This window comes from Chlorocebus sabaeus, chromosome 19 (assembly GCF_047675955.1).
Source record: "Chlorocebus sabaeus isolate Y175 chromosome 19, mChlSab1.0.hap1, whole genome shotgun sequence".
NCBI lineage: Eukaryota > Metazoa > Chordata > Mammalia > Primates > Cercopithecidae > Chlorocebus > Chlorocebus sabaeus.
This window is the reverse complement of record NC_132922.1, coordinates 9,665,046-9,686,612: the sequence shown is the minus strand read 5'-3', so window position 1 is coordinate 9,686,612 and position 21,567 is coordinate 9,665,046. Positions and strand designations below refer to the sequence as shown.

At 47.0% G+C, this 21,567-nt stretch overlaps 1 protein-coding gene and 1 long non-coding RNA gene across 3 annotated transcripts in view; one reads left to right on the top strand and one right to left on the bottom strand.

The window, feature by feature from the left end:
- The window catches only part of EP300 (E1A binding protein p300), a 91,669-nt gene extending 88,311 nt beyond the window's left edge, over window positions 1–3,358 (top strand). For both annotated transcript variants that reach the window (XM_038007378.2, XM_007975891.3), the window contains one exon: window positions 53–3,358. In XM_038007378.2, the coding sequence (XP_037863306.1) occupies window positions 53–2,242 (2,190 nt within the window). In that variant the 3' untranslated portion in view covers window positions 2,243–3,358. The remainder of the gene's footprint in view (window positions 1–52) is intronic.
- Window positions 3,359–8,642: 5,284 nt separating this feature from the next.
- Window positions 8,643–21,567, bottom strand: LOC103223372 (uncharacterized). Its single transcript, XR_493783.3, has 4 exons — window positions 21,428–21,567; window positions 19,558–19,597; window positions 18,550–18,672; window positions 8,643–9,442 (listed from the first exon to the last, which is right to left on the bottom strand). It is a non-coding gene; the product is annotated as an uncharacterized lncRNA (long non-coding RNA).

Below are 21,567 nucleotides of genomic sequence, written 5' to 3'. Positions count from 1 at the left end.
TGAATGACTTAAATCTTGGAGAGTTTACCTGCACTTCCTATTTTTTCTCTAGGATTATGACTTGTGTATCACCTGCTATAACACTAAAAACCATGACCACAAAATGGAGAAACTAGGTCTTGGCTTAGATGATGAGAGCAACAACCAGCAGGCTGCAGCCACCCAGAGCCCAGGCGATTCTCGCCGCCTGAGTATCCAGCGCTGCATCCAGTCTCTGGTCCATGCTTGCCAGTGTCGGAATGCCAATTGCTCCCTGCCATCCTGCCAGAAGATGAAGCGGGTTGTGCAGCATACCAAGGGTTGCAAACGGAAAACCAATGGCGGGTGCCCCATCTGCAAGCAGCTCATCGCCCTCTGCTGCTACCATGCCAAGCACTGCCAGGAGAACAAATGCCCAGTGCCGTTCTGCCTAAACATCAAGCAGAAGCTCCGGCAGCAGCAGCTGCAGCACCGACTACAACAGGCCCAAATGCTTCGCAGGAGGATGGCCAGCATGCAGCGGACTGGTGTGGTCGGGCAGCAACAGGGCCTCCCTTCCCCCACTCCTGCCACTCCAACGACACCAACTGGCCAACAACCAACCACCCCACAGACGCCCCAGCCCACCTCTCAGCCTCAGCCTACCCCTCCCAATAGTATGCCACCCTACTTGCCCAGGACTCAAGCTGCTGGCCCTGTGTCCCAGGGTAAGGCAGCAGGCCAGGTGACCCCTCCAACCCCTCCTCAGACTGCTCAGCCACCCCTTCCAGGGCCCCCACCTGCAGCAGTGGAAATGGCAATGCAGATTCAGAGAGCAGCAGAGACGCAGCGCCAGATGGCCCACGTGCAAATTTTTCAAAGGCCAATCCAACATCAGATGCCCCCGATGACTCCCATGGCCCCCATGGGTATGAATCCACCTCCCATGACCAGAGGTCCTAGTGGGCATTTGGAGCCAGGGATGGGACCGACGGGGATGCAGCAACAGCCACCCTGGGGCCAAGGAGGATTGCCTCAGCCCCAGCAACTACAGTCTGGGATGCCAAGGCCAGCCATGATGTCGGTGGCCCAGCATGGTCAACCCTTGAACATGGCTCCACAACCAGGATTGGGCCAGGTAGGTGTGAGCCCACTCAAACCAGGCACTGTGTCTCAACAAGCCTTACAAAACCTTTTGCGGACTCTCAGGTCTCCCAGCTCTCCCCTACAGCAGCAACAGGTGCTTAGTATCCTTCACGCCAACCCCCAGCTGTTGGCTGCATTCATCAAGCAGCGGGCTGCCAAGTATGCCAACTCTAATCCACAACCCATCCCTGGGCAGCCTGGCATGCCCCAGGGGCAGCCAGGGCTGCAGCCACCTACCATGCCAGGTCAGCAGGGGGTCCACTCCAATCCAGCCATGCAGAACATGAATCCAATGCAGGCGGGCGTCCAGAGGGCTGGCCTGCCCCAGCAGCAACCCCAGCAGCAACTCCAGCCGCCCATGGGAGGGATGAGCCCCCAGGCTCAGCAGATGAACATGAACCACAACACCATGCCTTCACAATTCCGAGACATCTTGAGACGACAACAGATGATGCAACAGCAGCAGCAACAGGGAGCAGGGCCAGGAATAGGCCCAGGAATGGCCAACCATAACCAGTTCCAGCAACCCCAAGGAGTTGGCTACCCACCACAGCAGCAGCAGCAGCAGCGGATGCAACATCACATGCAACAGATGCAACAAGGAAATATGGGACAGATGGGCCAGCTCCCCCAGGCCTTGGGAGCAGAGGCAGGTGCCAGTCTACAGGCCTATCAGCAGCGACTCCTTCAGCAACAGATGGGGTCTCCTGCTCAGCCCAACCCCATGAGCCCCCAGCAGCATATGCTCCCAAATCAGGCCCAGTCTCCACACCTACAAGGCCAGCAGATCCCTAATTCTCTCTCCAATCAAGTGCGCTCTCCGCAGCCTGTCCCTTCTCCACGGCCACAGTCCCAGCCCCCCCACTCCAGCCCTTCCCCAAGGATGCAGCCTCAGCCTTCTCCACACCACGTTTCCCCACAGACAAGTTCCCCGCATCCTGGACTGGTAGCTGCCCAGGCCAACCCCATGGAACAAGGGCATTTTGCCAGCCCGGACCAGAATTCAATGCTTTCTCAGCTTGCTAGCAATCCAGGCATGGCAAACCTCCATGGTGCAAGCGCCACGGACCTGGGACTCAGCACCGATAACTCAGACTTGAATTCAAACCTCTCACAGAGTACACTAGACATACACTAGAGACACCTTGTAGTATTTTGGGAGCAAAAAGATTATTTTCTCTTAACAAGACTTTTTGTACTGAAAACAATTTTTTTGAATCTTTCGTAGCCTAAAAGACAATTTTCCTTGGAACATATAAGAACTGTGCAGTAGCCGTTTGTGGTTTAAAGCAAACATGCAAGATGAACCTGAGGGATGATAGAATACAAAGAATATATTTTTGTTATGGCTGGTTACCACCAGCCTTTTTTTCCCCTTGTGTGTGTGGTTCAAGTGTGCACTGGGAGGAGGCTGAGGCCTGTGAAGCCAAACAATATGCTCCTGCCTTGCACCTCCAATAGGTTTTATTATTTTTTTTAAATTAATGAAAATATGTAATATTAATAGTTATTATTTACTGGTGCAGATGGTTGACATTTTTCCCTATTTTCCTCACTTTATGGAAGAGTTAAAACATTTCTAAAACCAGAGGACAAAAGGGGTTAATGTTACTTTAAAATTACATTCTATATATATATAAATATATATAAATATATATTAAAATACCAATTTTTTTTCTCTGGGTGCAAAGATGTTCATTCTTTTAAAAAACGTTTAAAAAAAAAAAAAAAAAACTCCCTTTCTTCCCCTCAAGTCAACTTTTGTGCTCCAGAAAATTTTCTATTCTGTAAGTCTGAGCGTAAAACTTCAAGTATTAAAATAATTTGTACATGTAGAGAGAAAAATGACTTTTTCAAAAATATACAGGGGCAGCTGCCAAATTGATGTATTATATATTGTGGTTTCTGTTTCTTGAAAGAATTTTTTTCGTTATTTTTACATCTAACAAAGGAAAAAAATTAAAAAGAGGGTAAGAAACGATTCCGGTGGGATGATTTTAACATGCAAAATGTCCCTGGGGGTTTCTTCTTTGCTTGCTTTCTTCCTCCTTTCCCTACCCCCACTCTCACACACACACACACACACACACACACACACACTTTCTATAAAACTTGAAAATAGCAAAAACCCTCAACTGTTGTAAATCATGCAATTAAAGTTGATTACTTATAAATATGAACTTTGGATCACTGTATAGACTGTTAAATTTGATTTCTTATTACCTATTGTTAAATAAACTGTGTGAGACAGACACCCTGACTTTGTTTCACTTGATAACACATCTTTGTCTTGGTGTGCACCAGTTTAAGTGCCCCGTGCTTAGGATTCAGAGGAAAAAGTGAAAGCATTAGCTTATAGCCTCTTTACTACATACAATTTTTCACAAGTAGATCTTGGTTAATTTGTCCAAAGTTCTGGGAAAAAGTACTGCAGGTACAAGCTAACAGTCAAGGTGGAAGTGATACCTACTTAACACCTTGATACAGGATCGCTTAAGGATGACCACATGGTCTTCTAATCACCATCTTACAGGGATGAGGAGGAGGACCTAAGACAACGGATCATACCTGCCTAAGTCCCAAGTAACTTCTTGAAAAAAACAAGACTTGCCAGGCACGGTGGCTCATGCCTATAATCCCAACACCTTGGGAGGCCAAGGCGGGCAGATCATGAGGTCAGGAGTTCCAAGACCAGCCTAACCAATATGGTGAAACCCCCATCTCTACTAAAAATGTAAAAATCAACAGGGCATGGTGGCAGGCACCTGTAGCTACTTGGGAGGCTGAGGCGGGAGAATCTCTAGACTCCTGGAGGTGGAGGTTGCAGTGAGCCGAGGTCGCACCACTACAGCCTGAGCGACAGAGCAAGACTCCATCCTTTAAGAACAAAAAAAGAAACAAGACAAAGCTAGGGGAACACTCCTCCTGTTTAATAACTGCATACTAAGAAGTTAGTTGGAATCAGGTTGAAGGGAAGGAAAATGTGTGGAAATAAAACCTAGAAGACAGAGAGATTACGAGTCCAGTAATACGCTAGATGCTTATGGAGAGGTTATTGGTTATTGATCCTCCAACTGAGCATTGCACTGGCTGTGAACAAGTTCTTAAAACGTTAGTACACTAAAAAGTACTGAGCTGCTTTGGTATCAATTCCAGATCTTTTATCACAGAGATTTACACTAACCATATATGACCGCTAAAGAGAAGAATTTCAGATACCTTGACCTGTTGCTACTATTTTACAGTCTGAAAAAAACCAGCATCTTTCTTTTTTAGGACAGTCTGGTCACCCAGGCTGGAATGCAGTGGCACAACTGTAGTTCACTGTAGCCTCAAACTCATGGGCTGAAGCAATCCTCACCTCAGCCTCCCTAGTAGCTGGGACTCAAAGGTGTGTACCATCATGCCTGGCTGACTTTTAAATTTTTATAGAGACTAGGTCTCGCTATGGGTCCAATCTGGTCTCGAACTCCTAGACTCAAGTGATCCTCCCAACTTGGCCTCCCAATTTGTGATTACAGGCACAAGCCACCTTACCAGCATCTTAATGTGAGGTGAACTCACTCAGCATTAATCAGAGCCAGCCCCAGAAAATGTATCAAGCATCCACCTGCTTCAGCTCAGTGACCCAGCAGGTAGCCATGGAGCAGCTACATCTGTGCCAGACCAGGCAGAGCACACATGAACAGCATGCAGCCCTGCCCTCAAGCTAACCAGCTTAAGGTCTAGAAGACAGCGTGACAAAGTACCAAGTACCAAGTGATGTATGCAAGGAATGCAAGAGGGAATCCATAAAAGTAAACCTAGCTGATGGGAATTGGAAATGTTTCTGGAAAGGGTAGCGTGGAAGCTGGATGTTGGAGGGGAGATAGGAAGAGGAGGCGCCCAGAAGAGTGCACCAGATTCTGCCAGGGAGTAGCTCCAGGTCTACTTAGCTGAGACCAGGAAGTAGTGAATACCTACCTGTTCCAGAAAGACAGCCTTCCAGCTCCCTAAGACTAGGGGCCCAGGATTCATCTGAATAAACCCTCAAAAAGGAAATGTTTAGAATTCTATCCCATTTCCAAGCAGTAAATTCCCAGTTTTCAAATTCTGCCTCTGGCTAAAGACAGCCGGGTTGAAGTGTTAGACCAGCACATTCTCACTGCAATAACGAAAGCAGGAAGTAGCAGCAGAAGTCATTGAATAGGACGGAGGCCAGGCACACTGGCTCACTCCTGTAATCCCAACACTTGGGGAAGCAGAGGCGGGTGGATCACCTGAGGTCAGGAGTTTGAGACCAGCCTGGCTAATGTGGAGAAACCCCATCTCTACTAAAAATACAAAAAAAAATTAGCTGGGTATGGTGGCGGGCACTGGAAATCCCAGCTACTCAGGAGGCTGAGGCAGGAGAATCACTTGAACCCAGGAGGCAGAGGTTACAGTGAGCCAAGATCACGCCACTGCACTCCAGCCTGGGAGATGAGCAAAACTCCATCTCAAAAAAAAAAAAAAAAAGGGCAGGGGGGAAAAGCTGCCCTTGCCCAGATCAGAAATCGTGTTATGGAGGTAGAAGATATGGATTAATCCAGAGCCAGCAATACAAGAAGATGATTTCAATGTTTGTAGTTTTTTGGATGTTCACAATGAAAAGTTAGTAAGAGGCCAGGTGCAGGTTTCCACCTGTAATCCCAGCACTATGGGAGGCTGAGGGAGGAAGGATTGCTTGAGGCCAGGAGTTGTGAGACCAGCCTGGGTAACAGAGTGAGAGCCCCATCTCTACAATAAAAAATAATTTATAAAAGTAAACAAGGCATGGTGGCACACACTGGAGTCCCAGGTACTTAGGAGGCTGACAGGGGAGGATTGTTTGAGCCCAGGAGAGCAAGGCTGCTATGAGCCATGATTGTGGCACTGCACTTCTGCTAGGGTGGCCAAGTGAGACCCTCCCAGGCTGTTTTAGCACGTCAATCTATGAAATGGGCCCAGTGGGCTAGCAGTGCTCAAGGTGTTGTCATTCACTTCGCCTATTGAATCCTCAGTAACAGCCGCACTCAACAAATGAAAAACAAGCTCAGGTGAAATAACGTCCTCAAGATCACACGGCCAGTAAAAGCCTTACCAGGACAATAGCCTGTTGGACTTCAAAGCCATTGCTCTCCATGTCCTTTATCTCCTTTACGGTAGAGAAGCCCCAGTGATGGCTGCAGATTAACCAGCGGATGTGTCGTAGGGACCTCTTTCAAGCAAACTCAGAATACAGACCGAACACTGAAAAGTGGAGGGGAGGGGGACAACTAAGGAATCATAAAAATAATCTCCCTAGGCTTCTCATTTTACAACCAAGGAAACGTCTCCAGATAGTATTATGTTAATGATGAGGTCATCCTATTGAAAGACAGAGGACAAAGGCCAGCATCAAAAAGAATAAAGTTGGCCGGGCACAGTGGCTCATGCCTGTAATCCCAGCACTTTGGGAGGCCAAGGCGGGCAGATCATGAGGTCAAGACATCGAGACCATTCTGGCCAACATGATGAAACCCCGTCTCTACTAAATACACAAAAATTAGCCGGGCGTGGTGGTGTGCACCTGTAGCCGCAGCTACACAGGAGGCTGAGGCAGGAGAATGGCTTGAACTGAGATCACGCCACTGCACTCCAGTCTAGTGATAGAGCAAGACTGTCTCAAAAAAAAAAAAAGAAAAGAAAAAAGAATAAAATATTTAGGAATAATTTTTTTTTTTTTTTTTTTTTTTTTTTTTTTTTTTTTTTTTTTTTTTTTTTGAGACGTTTCACGCTTGTCCAGGCTGGAGTGCAATGGTGTGATCTCAGCTGGGTTCAGGCAATTCTCCTGCCTCAGCCTCCCAAGTAGCTGGAATTACAGCCGTGCGCCACCACGCCCGACTAATTTTGTACTTTTAGTAGAGATGGGGTTTCTCCATGTTGGTCAGGCTGGTTTCAAACTCCTGACCTCAAGTGATCCGCCTGCCTCAGCCTCTCAAAGTATTGGGATTACAGGCGTGAACCACCGCGCCCGGCCAGGAATAAATTTAACAGAAGTGCAAAAACCTTGTACATTGAAAACTAGAAAAGACTGTTAGAAGAAATTAAAGACCTAAATAAATGGAAAGACATTCTTGTTTATAAATCAGAAAACCGTATATTGTTAAAGCAGTGTTCCTGGGCTAGGGTCAGTGGCTCATGCCTGTAATTCCAGCACTTTGGGAGGCTGAGGTGGGGGGATCAGTTGAGCCCAGGAATTCAAGACCAGCCTGGGCAAAATGGTGAAACCCCATCTCTACAAAAAATACAAAAAAAGTAGCCAGTCATGGTGGCATGCCTCTGTGGTCCCAACTACTTGGGAGGCTGAGGTGGGAGGATCACTTGAGTCTGGAAGGTTGAGGCTGCAGTGGACCGTGATGGCCTCACTGCACTCAGTCTGGACAAAAGTGCCAGACCATTGCCGGGCACGGTGGCTCACCCCTGTAATCTCAGCACTTTGGGAGGCTGAGGCGGGCAGATCACGACGTCAGGAGATCGAGACCATCCTGGCTAACACGGTGAAACCCCATCTCTACTAAAAATACAAAAAATTAGCCAGGTGTGGTGGCGCGTGCTATAACCCCAGCCACTCGGGAGGCTGAGGCAGGAGAATTCCTCTGACCCGGGAGGTGGAGGTTGCAGTGAGCCCGAGATTGTGCCACTGCACTCCAGTCTGGGCGACAGAGTGAGACTCCATCTCAAAAAAAAAAAAAAAACCAGGCTGGGCACAGTGGCTCACACCTGTAATCCCAGCACTTTGGGTTTGGGAGGCCAAGGCAGGAAGATAACCTGAAGTCAGTTCGAGACCAGCCTGGCCAATATAGTGACACCCCACCTTTACTAAAAATACAAAAATTAGCCGGGTGTGGTGGCACACGCCTGTAGTCCCAGCTACTCGGGAGGCTGAGACGGGAGGATTGCTTGAACCCAGGAGGCGGAGGATGCAGGGAGCTGAGATTGCACCACTGTACTCCAGCCTGAGCTACAGAGTGAGACCCTGTCTCAAAAAAAAAAAAAAAAAAAAACATAAAAGTCTACTTAAAAAATTTTTTGTTTTGAGACAGGGTCTCTCTCCATTACCCAGGCTGGAGTGCAGTGGCACGATCTCAGCTCACTGCAACCTCCACCTCCTGGGCTCAAGTGATCCTCTTGCCTCAGCTTCCCAAGTAGCTGGGACCACAGACACATGCCACCAAACCTGGCTAATTTTTCTTTTGTTTTGTCTTTTGTAGAGATGGGATTTTGTCATGCTAATTTTGAACTCCTGAGCTCAAGCAATTCGCCCACCTCAGCCTCCCAAAGTGCTGGGATTAAGGCTGACCCTAAAATACATTTGAAAATCCAAAGAAGCCAAAACAGCCAAAATAATCTTGAAAAATAAAAACAATTTTGGAGGACTCACACTTCTTAATTGGAAAACTTACTGTGAAGCTATAGTAATCAAGACACTGTGGTACTGGCATAAGGACAGACGTTTAGATCACTGGAACAGAACTGACAATCCAGACAAACATTCATACATTTATGGTCAATTGATTGTTTATAAGGTTGCCAAAATAATCCAATAGAGAAAGAATAACCTTTTTAACAGATAGTTCTGGAACAACTAGACATCCACATTTAAAAGAATAAAGTTGGAGGCCAGGCGCGGTGGCTCACACCTGTAATCCTAGCACTTTGTGGGGCGGAGGTGGGCAGATCACTTGAGGTCAGAAGTTCGAGACCAGCCTGGCCAACATGGTGAAACCCTGTCTCTACTAAAAATTTAAAAATTACCATAGTGATGGGGCCTGTAATCCCAGCTACTCGGATGGCTGAGGTGGGAGAATCACTTGAACCTGGGACACAGAGGTTACAGAGAGCTGGATAGCACCATTGCACGCCAGCCTGGGCAACAGAGTAAGGCTCCATCTCAAAAATAAATAAATAAAGTTGGACTCCCTACCTTACACCAAATACAAAAATTTACTCAAAATGGATCATAGACCAAAATGCAAACACTAAAATATTAAAATTACAGAAGACAATATAGGTATAGGCTGGGCACAGTGGCTCACACTTGTAATCCCAGCACTTTGGGAGGCCAAGATGGGTGAATCATGTGAGGTCAGGAGTTCGAGACCAGCCTGGCCAACATGGTGAAACCCCATCTCTACTAAAAATACAAAAATTAGCCAGGCATGGTGGTGCACACCTGTAATCCCAGCTACTCGGGAGGCAGAGGCAGGAGAATCGCTTGAACCTGGGAGGCAGAGGTTGCAGTGAGCCGAGATCACTCCATTGCACTCCAGCCTGGGTGACAAGAGTGAAACTCCGTCTAAGAAAAAAAAAGAAAGAAAATATGGGTATAAATTTTCATGACCTTGGAATAGGCAATGGTTTCTTAGATATAACACCTAAAAAGCACAAGCAACCAAAGCAAAAACAAATTAGACCTCAAAACTTTCATGCATTAGAGGACATGACCAAGAAAGTAACAAGACACAGAATGGGAGCATATATCTGCAGATCACATACTTCTTTTTTTTTTTTTTTTTTTTTTTTTTTTGAGACGGAGTCTTGCTCTGTAGCCCGGGCTGGAGTGCAGTGGCCGGATCTCAGCTCACTGCAAGCTCCGCCTCCCGGGTTCACGCCATTCTCCTGCCTCAGCCTCCGGAGTAGCTGGGACTACAGGCGCCCACCACCTCGCCCGGCTAGTTTTTTGTATTTTTAGTAGAGACGGGGTTTCACCGTGTCAGCCAGGATGGTCTCGATCTCCTGACCTCGTGATCCGCCCGTCTCGGCCTCCCTAAGTGCTGGGATTACAGGCTTGAGCCACCGCGCCCGGCCGATCACATACTTCTATACCTAGACTATATTTTAAAATTTTGGGCCGGGGGCAGTGGCTCACGCCTGTAATCCCAGCACTTCCGGAGGACGAGGTGGGTGGATCATGAGGTCAGGAGATCGAGACCAGCCTGGCTAACATGGTGAAACCCCTGTCTTTACTAAAAAAAAAAAAAAAAAAAAAAAAAATTTCAGCCGGGCACAGTGGCAGGCGCCTGTAATCCCAGCTGCTCAGGTAACTGAGGCAGGAGAATCGCTTGAACCCGGGAGGAAAAGGTTGCAGTGTGCCAAGATCGCGCCACTGCACTCCAGCCTGGGGGACCAAAAAAAAAAAAAAAAAAATTTACCCTCAACAATAAAAAAAAGGAGTAATTTTTTAAATGGGCAAAGGATTTTAATAGATATTTCCCCAAATAAGATATACAAATGGCCAATAAGCACGTGAAAAGATGCTCAAAGCCGTTAGTCATTAGGGAAATGCAAGTCAAAACCACAGTGAGATACTGCTTCATACCCACTCAGATGGCAATAGTCCAAAGGGCAATACCAAGTGTTGGCTAGCATAGGGAGAAACTGGAATCCTCATACACTGCTAGTGATCATGGAAAATGGAAAACAGTCTAGCAGTTCCTCTAAAAAGTTCAACAGAGTTGGCCCAGCACAGTGGCTCATGCCTGTAATCCCAGCACTTTGGAGGCTGAGGCAGGTGGATCACAAGGTCAAGAGATCGAGACCATCCTGGCCAACATGGTGAAACCCTATCTCTACTAAAAATACAAAAATTAGCTGGGCGTGATGGCATGCGCCTGTAGTCCCAGCTACTCGGGAGGCTGAGGCAGAGAACTGCTTGAAGCCGGGAGGCAGAGGTTGCAGTGAGCTGAGATTGTGCCACTTCACTCCAGCCTGGCAACAAAGCGAGACTCTGTCTCAAAAAAAAAAAGAAAAAAAAAGTTCAACAGAGTTACCATAGGACCCAGCAATTCTCCTGAGTATACACCTAAGAGAACTGAAAATATATGTTCACACGAAAACACATAAACAAATGTTCATTAAAAGTATAAGCAATTCAGGCCAGGTGCAGTGGCTCATACCTGTAATCCCAGCACTTTGGGAGGCCAAGGCGGGCAGATCACCTGAGGTCAGGAGTTTGAGACTAGCCTGACCAACATGGAGAAACCCTGTCTCTACTAAAAATACAAAATTAGCCAGGCGTGGTGGTACATGCCTATAATCCCAGCTACTCGGGAGGCTGAGGCAAGGAGAATCACTTGAACCCGGGAGGCAGAGGTTGCAGTGAGCCAAGATTGCACCATTGCACTCCAGTCTGGGCAACAAGAGTGAAACTCTGTCTCAAAAATAAAAAATAAACAAATAAAATAGAAAAAGTTAATAATCAACATCTTCCCCTGAGAATACTCCAGGCCCAGATGGCTTTGTTGGTGAATTATATCAAATATGTAAGGACAATATAACACCAATCTTATACAAATCCTTCAGAAAGTAGAGGAGAAAGGAATACTTCCCAGCTTGATTTATGAGGACAGCACAACTCATACCAAAACCAGATACTGCATAAAAAGAAGACTACAGATCAGTATCATTCATGAACATACACAGAAAAAAATCAGTAAACTAAAAAATATTTTTATTGAGTTGTACTACAAAATAAAACATTAGGCCAGGCGGGGTGGCTCACACCTGTAATCCCAGGACTTTGGGAGGCCAAGGTGGGTGGATCACCTGAGGTCAGGAGTTTGAGACCAGCCTTACCAACATGGTGAAACCCTGTCTCTACTAAAAATACAAAATTAGCCAGGTGTGGTGGCGCGCGCCTGTAATCGCAGCTACTCAGAAGGCTGAAGCAGGGAGGCGGAGTCACTTGAACCTGGGAGGCAGAGGTTGCAGTGAGCCAAGATCACACCACTGTACACTTTGGCCGGGGAGCGAGACTCCATCTCAAAAAATAAAAATATATATGTATCAAAACTTTAAAATACATTTAACGTACCACTCAGCAATCCAATGTCTGTTTACCCAAGAGAAATAAAAACATATGTCCAAAGACCTTCATGTGACTGTTGATAGCATTTGATAGCATTATTAAAAATAGCCAAATGATGGAAACAACCAGAATGCCTAACAGCTACTAGATGCATAAACAATCATGATACATCCAAACAATGCATTATCACCCAGCAATCAAAAGGAACAAATAGCAAATAAACACAACATGAATGAATCTGAAAGCGTTATGCTAAATGAAAAGAGCCAGATTTGCTGGGTACAGGCCGCACACCTGTAATCCCAGCACTGTGGGAGGCCAAGCCAGGAGGATCGCTTGAGACCAGGAGTTTGACTCCAGCGTGGGCAACATAGTGAGACACTCGTCTCTACAAAAATAAAATAAAAGAAAATGAGTAATCATAGGCCGGGCACGGTGGCTCACGCCTGTAATCCCAGCACTTTGGGAGGCCGAGGTGGGCGGATCACGAGGTCAGGAGATCAAGACCATGGTGAAACCCCGTCTCTACTAAAAATAGAAAAAATTAGCCGGGCGCAGTGGCGGGCGCCTGTAGTCCCAGCTACTCGGAAGGCTGAGGCAGGAGAATGGCGTGAACCCGGGAGGCGGAGCTTGCAGTGAGCCGAGATTGCGCCACTGCACTCCAGCCTGGGCGACAGAGCAAGACTCCGTCTCAAAAAAAAAAAAAAAAATATATATATATATATATATATATATATATATATATATATAAGAAAATGAGTAATCATAACTAGCCAGAAAAGAAAAAAAAAAAGGCCAGATGCAAAAGAGTAAATCCCATATGGATTTCGAGAAAAGACAATAAAGGAAAGCAGCGGTTTTGAGGGGGAAGTGGTTGGGAAAGGGCAAGGGGCACAAAGGAGCTTTTTGGGGTGATGGAAGTGATGGTGGTGGTGGTTTCACAACTGTGTATGTCTGTCAAAACTCACTGAAGCAGAGATTTTAAAAAGATGGATTTTATTGTATGTAAATTATATCTCAATGAAGTTGAATGCCACAGTAAGACACTAGTCATACAAAAAAGGCTAAAACAAAATGATGGACAATAGCAATGGGAACTCTCATCTAATGCTGGTAGAATGTAAAAATAGTGAAACTATCTTGGAAAAAAGTTTGGCCCTTTTTTTTTTTGAGACAAAGCTTTTCTCTTATTGCCCAGGCTCAGTGCAATGGTGCGATCTCAGCTCACTGCAACCTCCACCTCCCAGGTTCAAGCGATTTTCCTGCTTCAGCCTCCCCAGTAGCTGGGATTACAGGCATGCAGTACCACACCTGGCTAATTTTGTATTTTTAGTACAGATGGGGTTTCTCCACGTTTGTCAGGCTAGTCCCGAACTCATGACCTCAGGGGATCTGCCCACCTCGGCCTCCCAAAGTGTTGGGATTACAGGCGTGAGCCATGGCACCCAGCCTCTTTTTTTTTTTTTTTTTTTGAGATGGAGTCTCGCTCTGTCACCCAGGCTGAAGTGTACAGTGGTGTGATCTCGGCTCACTGCAACCTCTGCCTCCCAGGTTCAAGCAATTCTCCTGCTGCAGCCTCCCCAGTAGCTGGGACTATAGGCACAAGCCACCATGCCTGGCTAATTTTTGTATTTTTAGTAGAGATGAGGTTTCAGCATGTTGGCCAGACTGGTCTCGAACTCCTGACCTCAGGTGATCCACCTGCCTCAGCCTCCCAAAGTGCTGGGATTATAGGTATAAGCCACCGCATCCAGCTGGCCATTTCTTTTTATGTATTTTTTTATTTTTTATTTTTTTTTTAGATGGAGTCTCACTCTTGTTGCCCAGGCTAGAGTGCAATGGAGCCATCTCGGCTCACTGCAAGCTCCGCCTCCCAGGTTCAAACGATTCTCCTGCCTCAGCCTCCCAAGCAGCTGGGATTATAGGCGCCTGCCACCATGCTGGGCTAATTTTTGTTTTTGTTTTTTTTTTTTGAGACGGAGTCTCGCTCTGTCGCCCAGGCTGGAGTGCAGTGGCCGGATCTCAGCTCACTGCAAGCTCCGCCTCCCGGGTTCACGCCATTCTCCTGCCTCAGCCTCCCAAGTAGCTGGGACTACAGGCGCCCGCCACCTCGCCCGGCTAGTTTTTTTGTAGTTTTAGTAGAGACGGGGTTTCACCGTGTTAGCCAGGATGGTCTCGATCTTCTGACCTCGTGATCCGCCCGTCTCGGCCTCCCAAAGTGCTGGGATTACAGGCTTGAGCCACCGCGCCCGGCCTTAATTTTTGTATTTTTAGTAGAGATAGGGTTTCACCATGTTGGCCAGATTAGTCTCGAACTCCTGACCTCAGGTAATCTGCCCATCTCAGCCTCCCAAAGTGCTGGGATTACAGGCGTGAGCCACCACGCCCGGCTGGCCATTTCTTAAATAGTTACTCATTCATTTTCCCTATGTCCCAGGAGTTCTACTTCTGGTATTTATTGAAGAAAATAAAAATACTTGTCCACAAAAAGAACGTTTACAGCAGGATTATTTACAGTAGCTAAAAACTGGAAACAACTCAAATGTCCAGGCAACAGATGAATGGATAAACAAATTGGTACAACAGAATACTGCACAGCAACAAAAATGAATAACTACTAATATGTGCACTGACATGGTTAAATCTGAAAGACACTATGCTGTGTGAAGGAGAACTCAAAAGAGTACATACCGCATGATTATATTTATATGAAGTTCTAGAGCATATAGAACTAAGTTATGATTATAGAAATCATTATAACGGTAGAATATGGTGCAAAAATATTTAATACAATTTACACTTCTATTTTTAAAAAATTAAGTTGAAACAGGGATTAAGTTAGTATTCAAAATACATGCCATCAGATCCATACACCTGCAAGGACAGGGTCACAGATTTGACTTTTAGCTTCTTAGCCACGGAAGGGAAGAGTTCAAAACAATCAGTTACATGATTGTATCCAAAAGACGGGGGGGGGGGGGGGGAGGGGGCGGGGAAATCAGCTATTGGCCGGGCGCAGTGGCTCATGCCTGTAATCCCAGCACTTTGGGAGGCCGACGTGGGAGGGTCACTTGACGTCAGGAGTTCAAGACCAGCCTGAGCAACATAGGGAGACCCCATCCCTACAACAAATTTTTTTCTTTTATTATTTATTATTATTATTATTATTATTATTATTATTTTGAGATGAAGTTTTGCTCGTCACCCAGGCTGGAGTGCAGTGGCTCAATCTCGGCTCACCGTAACCTCTGCCTTCTGGGTTCAAGAGATTTTCCTGCTTCAGCCTCCCGAGTAGCTAGAAGTACAGGCACGTGCCACGTCCGGCTCATTTTTTGTATTTTTAATAGAGACAGGGTTTCGCTATGTTGCCCAGGCTGGTCTGGAATTCCTGACCTCAGGTGATCTGCCTGTCTCAGCCTTACCAAGTGCTGGGATTACAGGCATGAGCCACTGCGTCCAGCTAAAAAAAAAAAATTTTTTTCAAATTAGCCCAGCATGGTGGTACAGGCCTGTAGTCCCAGCTACTCCAGAGGGTGAAGCAGGAGGATCACTTGAGACCAAAAGGTCAAGGATGCAGTGAGCTATTATTGCACCACTGTACTCCAACCTGAGCAACAGAGTGAGACCTTGTCTCTTAAAAAAAAAAAAAAAAGGGAAACAAAAACAACAAGTATTTTTACATTTTGGAACTGAGATATGAGAGAAATTCCCACACTGCACCACAGTTGAGGTCGTGGACAACCAAGTTCAGTCTACACACATTTCCCTTGGCTGTTGCTTAAAAGGTCTTGTGATGTAACAACAAAGTGAACTGCAGTTGAAGCAACTTTATGAGAAGCCATGACATATGAATCAGACCCCACTGAAACCAGTAATAGGGATAAATGGACATGCTGTTAGGGTATAAGACAGCCAAAAAATGTTCATTCAGGATAGACATTACAGCCCTAATAACACACCTGATTCTTTGCTTTAGCCTAATAAGGACAGAAGATTTCTAATCAGTGAGAGGAGTTTCCCTCGGCCAGTGATTTGGGAAACTGTTGGGAGTTGCGGTGGTAGAACACAGGAGAGAGCCACTCAGGAGCTGGACAAGGGTGGTAGCAGTGGGGATGCAGAAAGGGGACATACTGGAGATACGTTTTGTGGTGAGAAGTCGTTCAGATTCAGAACCTGCTCACAGATTTGCAAGTGGGAGAAAGTGAAATCAAAGCTAATAGTTCCTAGGTTTTTGTTTATAACTTAGTTTTCTCTTGTGATTACATTCTTTCATTTTACAGTTTTTATTGAGAGCCTGCTAAACGCCATGTTACATTCAAGGTGCCCGATTACAGAGGTGACGAAGATAAGGCTCTGCTCTCGCTTGATTAAGAGCACAGATGCTGAAGCTTGTCTGCTTGAATTCAAATGCCAGCTCTGGGCTGGGCATGCTGGCTCATGCCTGTAATCCCAGCACTTTGGGAGGTAAAGGTGGGAGGATCACTTGAGCCCAGGAGTTCGAGAGCAACCTGGGCAACATACTGAGACTCTGTCTCTACCAAAAAAGAAAGAAAAGAAAAAGAAAAATTAGCTGGGCATGGTGGCACATGACCATAGTCCCAGCTACTGGGGAAGCTAAGGTGGGAGGATGGCTTGAGCCCAGGAGGTCAAGGCTGCAGTGAGCAGTGATCATACCACTGCACTCCAGCCTGGGTAATAGAGTGAGACCTTGTTTCAAAAAATAAAAAATCTCAGTTCTGCCACTAACTAACTGTGTGACCAGGTGCAAGTTACTTAACCTACCAAGACTCAGTCTCATCTGTAAAATGGGCATAATAAAAGTATCCACCTTCTAGAGTAATAGGCACAACGCTAAAGATTAAACATTAGTGAGGTGTGGGCTCACACCTGTAATCCCAACAATTTAGGAGGCCAAGGTGAAAGCATTACCTGAGCCCAGGAGTTTGTGACCAGCCTGGGCAACATGTCAAGGCCCTGTCTCTACAAAAATTACAAAAAATTAGCCAGGCATGGTGCTGCACACCTCTGGTCCTAGCTACTTGGGAGGCTGAGGTGGGAGGATCGCTTGAGCCCGGGAAGTGGGGGTTGACATATTCCAGCCTGGGCAACAGAGCGAGACCCTGTCTCAAAAAAAAAAAAAAAAAAAAAAAAGGCATAATAAGTTTTAGCTATTACAATTTAAGGAGCTGTCATTCTAGTGAAGGGAAGCAGAAAATAAACTAGCACTAAATATTAGGTTATGGTAAGTTCAAAGAAGAACATTTAAAAAGGAGATATAATAGAAAGCTTCATGTACTACTTTACTTAGGTACTCAGGAGATGACATTTAATCTGAGACCTAAATAGCAAGGGGCCAGACATGAAAATACCTAGGAAAATAACATTCTAGAAACAACAAATGCATACTCCCCAAGGCAAGAACAAGCTTAGCACATCCCAGGGACAGAAAGCAGGGTAACGGCCAGGTGCAGTGACTCACACCTGTAATCCCAGCACTTTGGGAGGCCAAGGCAGGTGGAGGAGTTCAAGACCAGCCTGGCCAACATGGTGAAACCCTATCTCTACTAAGAATACAAAAAAATGAGCCAGGCGTGGTGGTGCACGCCTGTAATCCCAGCTACTCAGGAGGCTGAGGCATGAGAATCAGTTGAACCCAGGAGGTGGAGGTTGCAGTGAGCTGATATTGCACCACTGCACCCCAGCCTAGGCAACAGAGTGAGACCCTGTCTCACAAAAGGAAGGGAAGAAGGGAGGGAGGGAAACAAAGCTGGAACTCAATGATACAGGGAGAAAATGATGCAAAAATGAAGTTGTAAAGCAAATAGTTGACAGATCACTAGGTCCTGATAGGTCAAGGTAAGCAATTAGATTTATTTTTTATTATTATTATTTATTTATTTATTTTTGGAGATGGAGTCTCGCTGTGTCTCCCAGGCTGGAGTGCAGTGGCGTGATCTCAGCTTACTGCAACTCAAGTGATCCGCCTGCCTCGTCCTCCCAAAGTGCTAGGATTACAAGCGTGAGCCACTGCACCTAGCCTTAGATTTTATTTTAAGCACAATGAGGGCCTGGGGGAGCACTTTACGAGGAGAATGGCATGATTTGTCTTACATTTTAAATAAATCAGGCCGGGCGCGGTGGCTCACGCCTGTAATCCCAGCACTTTGGGAGGCCAAGGCAGGCGGATCATGAGGTCGGGAGGTCGAGACTATCCTGGCTAACACAGTGAAACCCCGTCTCTCCTAAAAATACAAAATAATTAGCCAGGCTTGGTGGTGGGCACCTGTAGTCCCAGCTACTCGGGAGGCTGAGGCAGGAGAATGGCATGAACCCGGAAGACGGAACCTGCAGTGAGCTGAGATCGCACCACTGCACTCCAGCCTGGGCAACAGAGCGAGACTCTGACTCAAAAATAATAACAAATAAATCAGTCAGGCTATTGTGTGGAGAATAGGTTTTAGGGTGGCAAGAAAGGAAGCAGAAAATTAGGAAGCTATTATAGGACTGAGAGCAAGAAATGACAGTGACTTCATCTGCAGTAGTAGGTGATGGACAGATCTGGGATGTGTCTTAGATATAGCATCAACAAGACTTACACTTTAACCCGAGCACAGTGGCTCACACCTGTAATCTCAGCACTTTGAGAGGCAGAGACAGGAGGATGGCTTGAGTCCAGGAGTCTGAGACCAGCCTGAGCAACATGGTGAGACTCTGCATTTCTTAAAAAGAAAAAAGAAAAAAAATTAGCTGGACATGGTGGCATGCACCTGTGGTCCCAGTTACTCGGGAGGCTGAGGCAGGAGGCTCACTTGAGCCCAGGTCAAGGCTGCAGTGAGCCGTGATCACACCACTGCACTCTAGCCTGGGCAACAGTGAGACCCTCAAAATAAATAAATAAACAAATAACTTCTGCCTTTCAAGTTTGTTGAGAGGGTAAACAAGCTATAGGATAAGTGAAAATCACCCCCAGCACCTGACACACATCATAGGCATTAGGGTAATAGCTGGCTTCTCTTCCCTTTCACAGTCCTATAGAGATTTTTTAAAAATAGCATCTCTTGGTTTATTATATTGTCAGTGTTTGTGGTGATGGACTACCGCCTGTGTAGACCTCTCAGAATGTATTAATAAGTATATTCCTCAAAAACGGACATTTGGGAGCCGGGCATGGTGGCTCACACCTGTAATCCCAGCACTTTAGGAGGCCGAGGTGAGCAGATCACCTGAGGTCAGGAGTTCAAGGCCAGCCTGGCCAACATGGTGAAATCCTGTCTGTACCAAAAATACAAAAAATTAGTCTGGTGTGGTGGCAAGTGCCTGTAACTCCAGCTACACAGGTTGAGGCAGGAGAATCGCTTGAACCTGGGAGGCAGAGGTTGCAGTGAGCTGAGATTGCGCCACCACACTTCAGCCTGGCTGACAGGGTGAATAAGACTCCGTGTCACAGACACCCTCCACACCCAACACACACACACAAAGGCATTTGATAAGCACTTGCCAATTAACTTTATACATCCAGAAATAACATCACCAAATTAACTACCAATGTTCTAAACATAAACAATTTTGGTTCTTTTAACTGATACTTCAAAATCCTTACTTACTTTTCTCATATGCCTTCCAATAATTTGTTAGGAGGTGGACCTGTCAATAGGAAGGACAAAAATTATTATCACCAATACTCTCAAAATAATCGTCACCAAGAAAACCCAATACACTCAGGGAATTTTCAGAATTCAGTCAAGCCCATCCAACTGTCTCCAAGTTGTGACTCTGCCTAAAGGACTCCTCACAGTTGGTTTAGCCCAACCCAGTAAGAAACATTTAACAAATAATTAAAGGTGTTGTGCCAAGGTGATTGTGTTGCCGAGATACGGTTGTTGGTAGCCGGGGAGTGGTAGGCAGATCCAGCCAAGAATTGTGCCCTAAACCAGGAGCTCTGATGATGAAATCACAGGATGTGTGAGTTTGGGGCTTGATGCTCATCCCAGGTGGTTTCCTATCATGGAAAACATTTGATGTATAAGAGTAAGGCTCAGCTGGGCACGGTGGCTCATGCCTGTAATCCCAGTACTTTGGGAGGCCATGGCAGGCGGATTACCCGAAGTCGGGAGTTCAAGGCCAGCCTGATCAACATGGAGAAACCCCGTCTCTACTAAAGGCAAAAAAAAAAAAAAATTAGCCCGGCGTGGTGGCGCATGCCTGTAATCCCAGCTACTTGGGAGGCTGAGGCAGGAGAATAATTTGAACCCAGGAGGTGGAGGTTGTGGTGAACCAAGACTGCACTACTGCACTCCAGCCTGGGCAACAAGAGCATAACTCCGTCTCAAAAAAAAAAAAAGAGTAAGGCTCCACTGGGTGTGGTGGCTCACACCTGTAATCCCAACACTTTGGGAGGCTGAGGTGGGCAGATCACTTGAGGTCAGAAGTTCGAGACCAGCCTGGCCAACATGGTGAACCCCCTCCCCCTGCCATCTCTATTAAAAATACAAAAAGCAGCTGGGTGCGGTGGCCGGCGCCTGTAGTCCCAGCTACTCAGGAGGCTGAGGCGAGGAGAATTGCTTGAACCTGGTAGGCAGAGGTTGCAGTGAGCCCAGATGGCGCCATTGCACTCCAGCCCTGGCGACAGAGTGAGACTCCATCTCAAAACAAAACAAAAAACAAAAAGTGAGGCTCTATTGCTACTCCCTGATTTAATAAACGTCTCTGGGACACAATTTCTTCATCTGTACAAAAGGTAAATTAAAAAAACCCTTACTTGGCAAGTTCACTGTGGCGAATTATCTACGACACAGGAATGGAAAGTGCTTTACAGATTGCACAGCACTCCTTACACATGAGTAATTAGTGTTCACAGGTTCAGCCACTTTTGGGGAGGAGGAAAGTGTGGTCTTTTAGAGGCCAAACGTCTTCCCAAACTCCTAACAGCCAACGAAGGGCTCGGTGATCTCCGCGCTTCAGAGTCGGCCCAATTCTCAAAGCCTGGTTTAAGTACACTTTTCCCTCAGCCTACGGGAGTGGCCCAAGGGCAAACCGTCCCGGGTTCGTGTCCCACCTCTACCTCAAAGACTACACTCTCTTAGGACAGGTGCGTGTCCCCGGTAGCCTGGGCTGCCAGCTTGGGAAGGAGGCGGTGGCACCCGGGCGGCCGAGTGCTTAATAATGGCAGTTGCCCTGTCAGCCCCGTCACCTGTCACTCCCTCCCCCGACTTCTCCCGCACCGCGGCCGCAATCTAGCCCGGACACTCCGAGAGCTCTCTCTGAGCCGGGCACGGTCCTCGCTGCTCGGCCAAGTGCAGCCCCCTCACCTCAGTGCGAGTGAGACAAAGCAGGGTCCCGCCGGCCCCTGTCCCCTCCCTAAGGCGCGCCCTCAGGGCGGGAGCCCCACCTCGGCCAGCCCCCCAGTTCAGTGGTCCACAGGCTCGACTCCCGCGCTGACGCTCAGCGCCTCCCTCCTCCACAGCCGTCACTGACCGCTCCCCTCTAGCCTGGACCCCGCTGTCCAGCAGTCCTGGCTGGCCCGCGCCGCGCTCCTCCCGCTCTGGCAGTGGTGGCACCGGTAGCGCTCCAGCAGCCTTCCAGCCTAGAGGGCGCCGGGCGGGCACCCGCTGGGG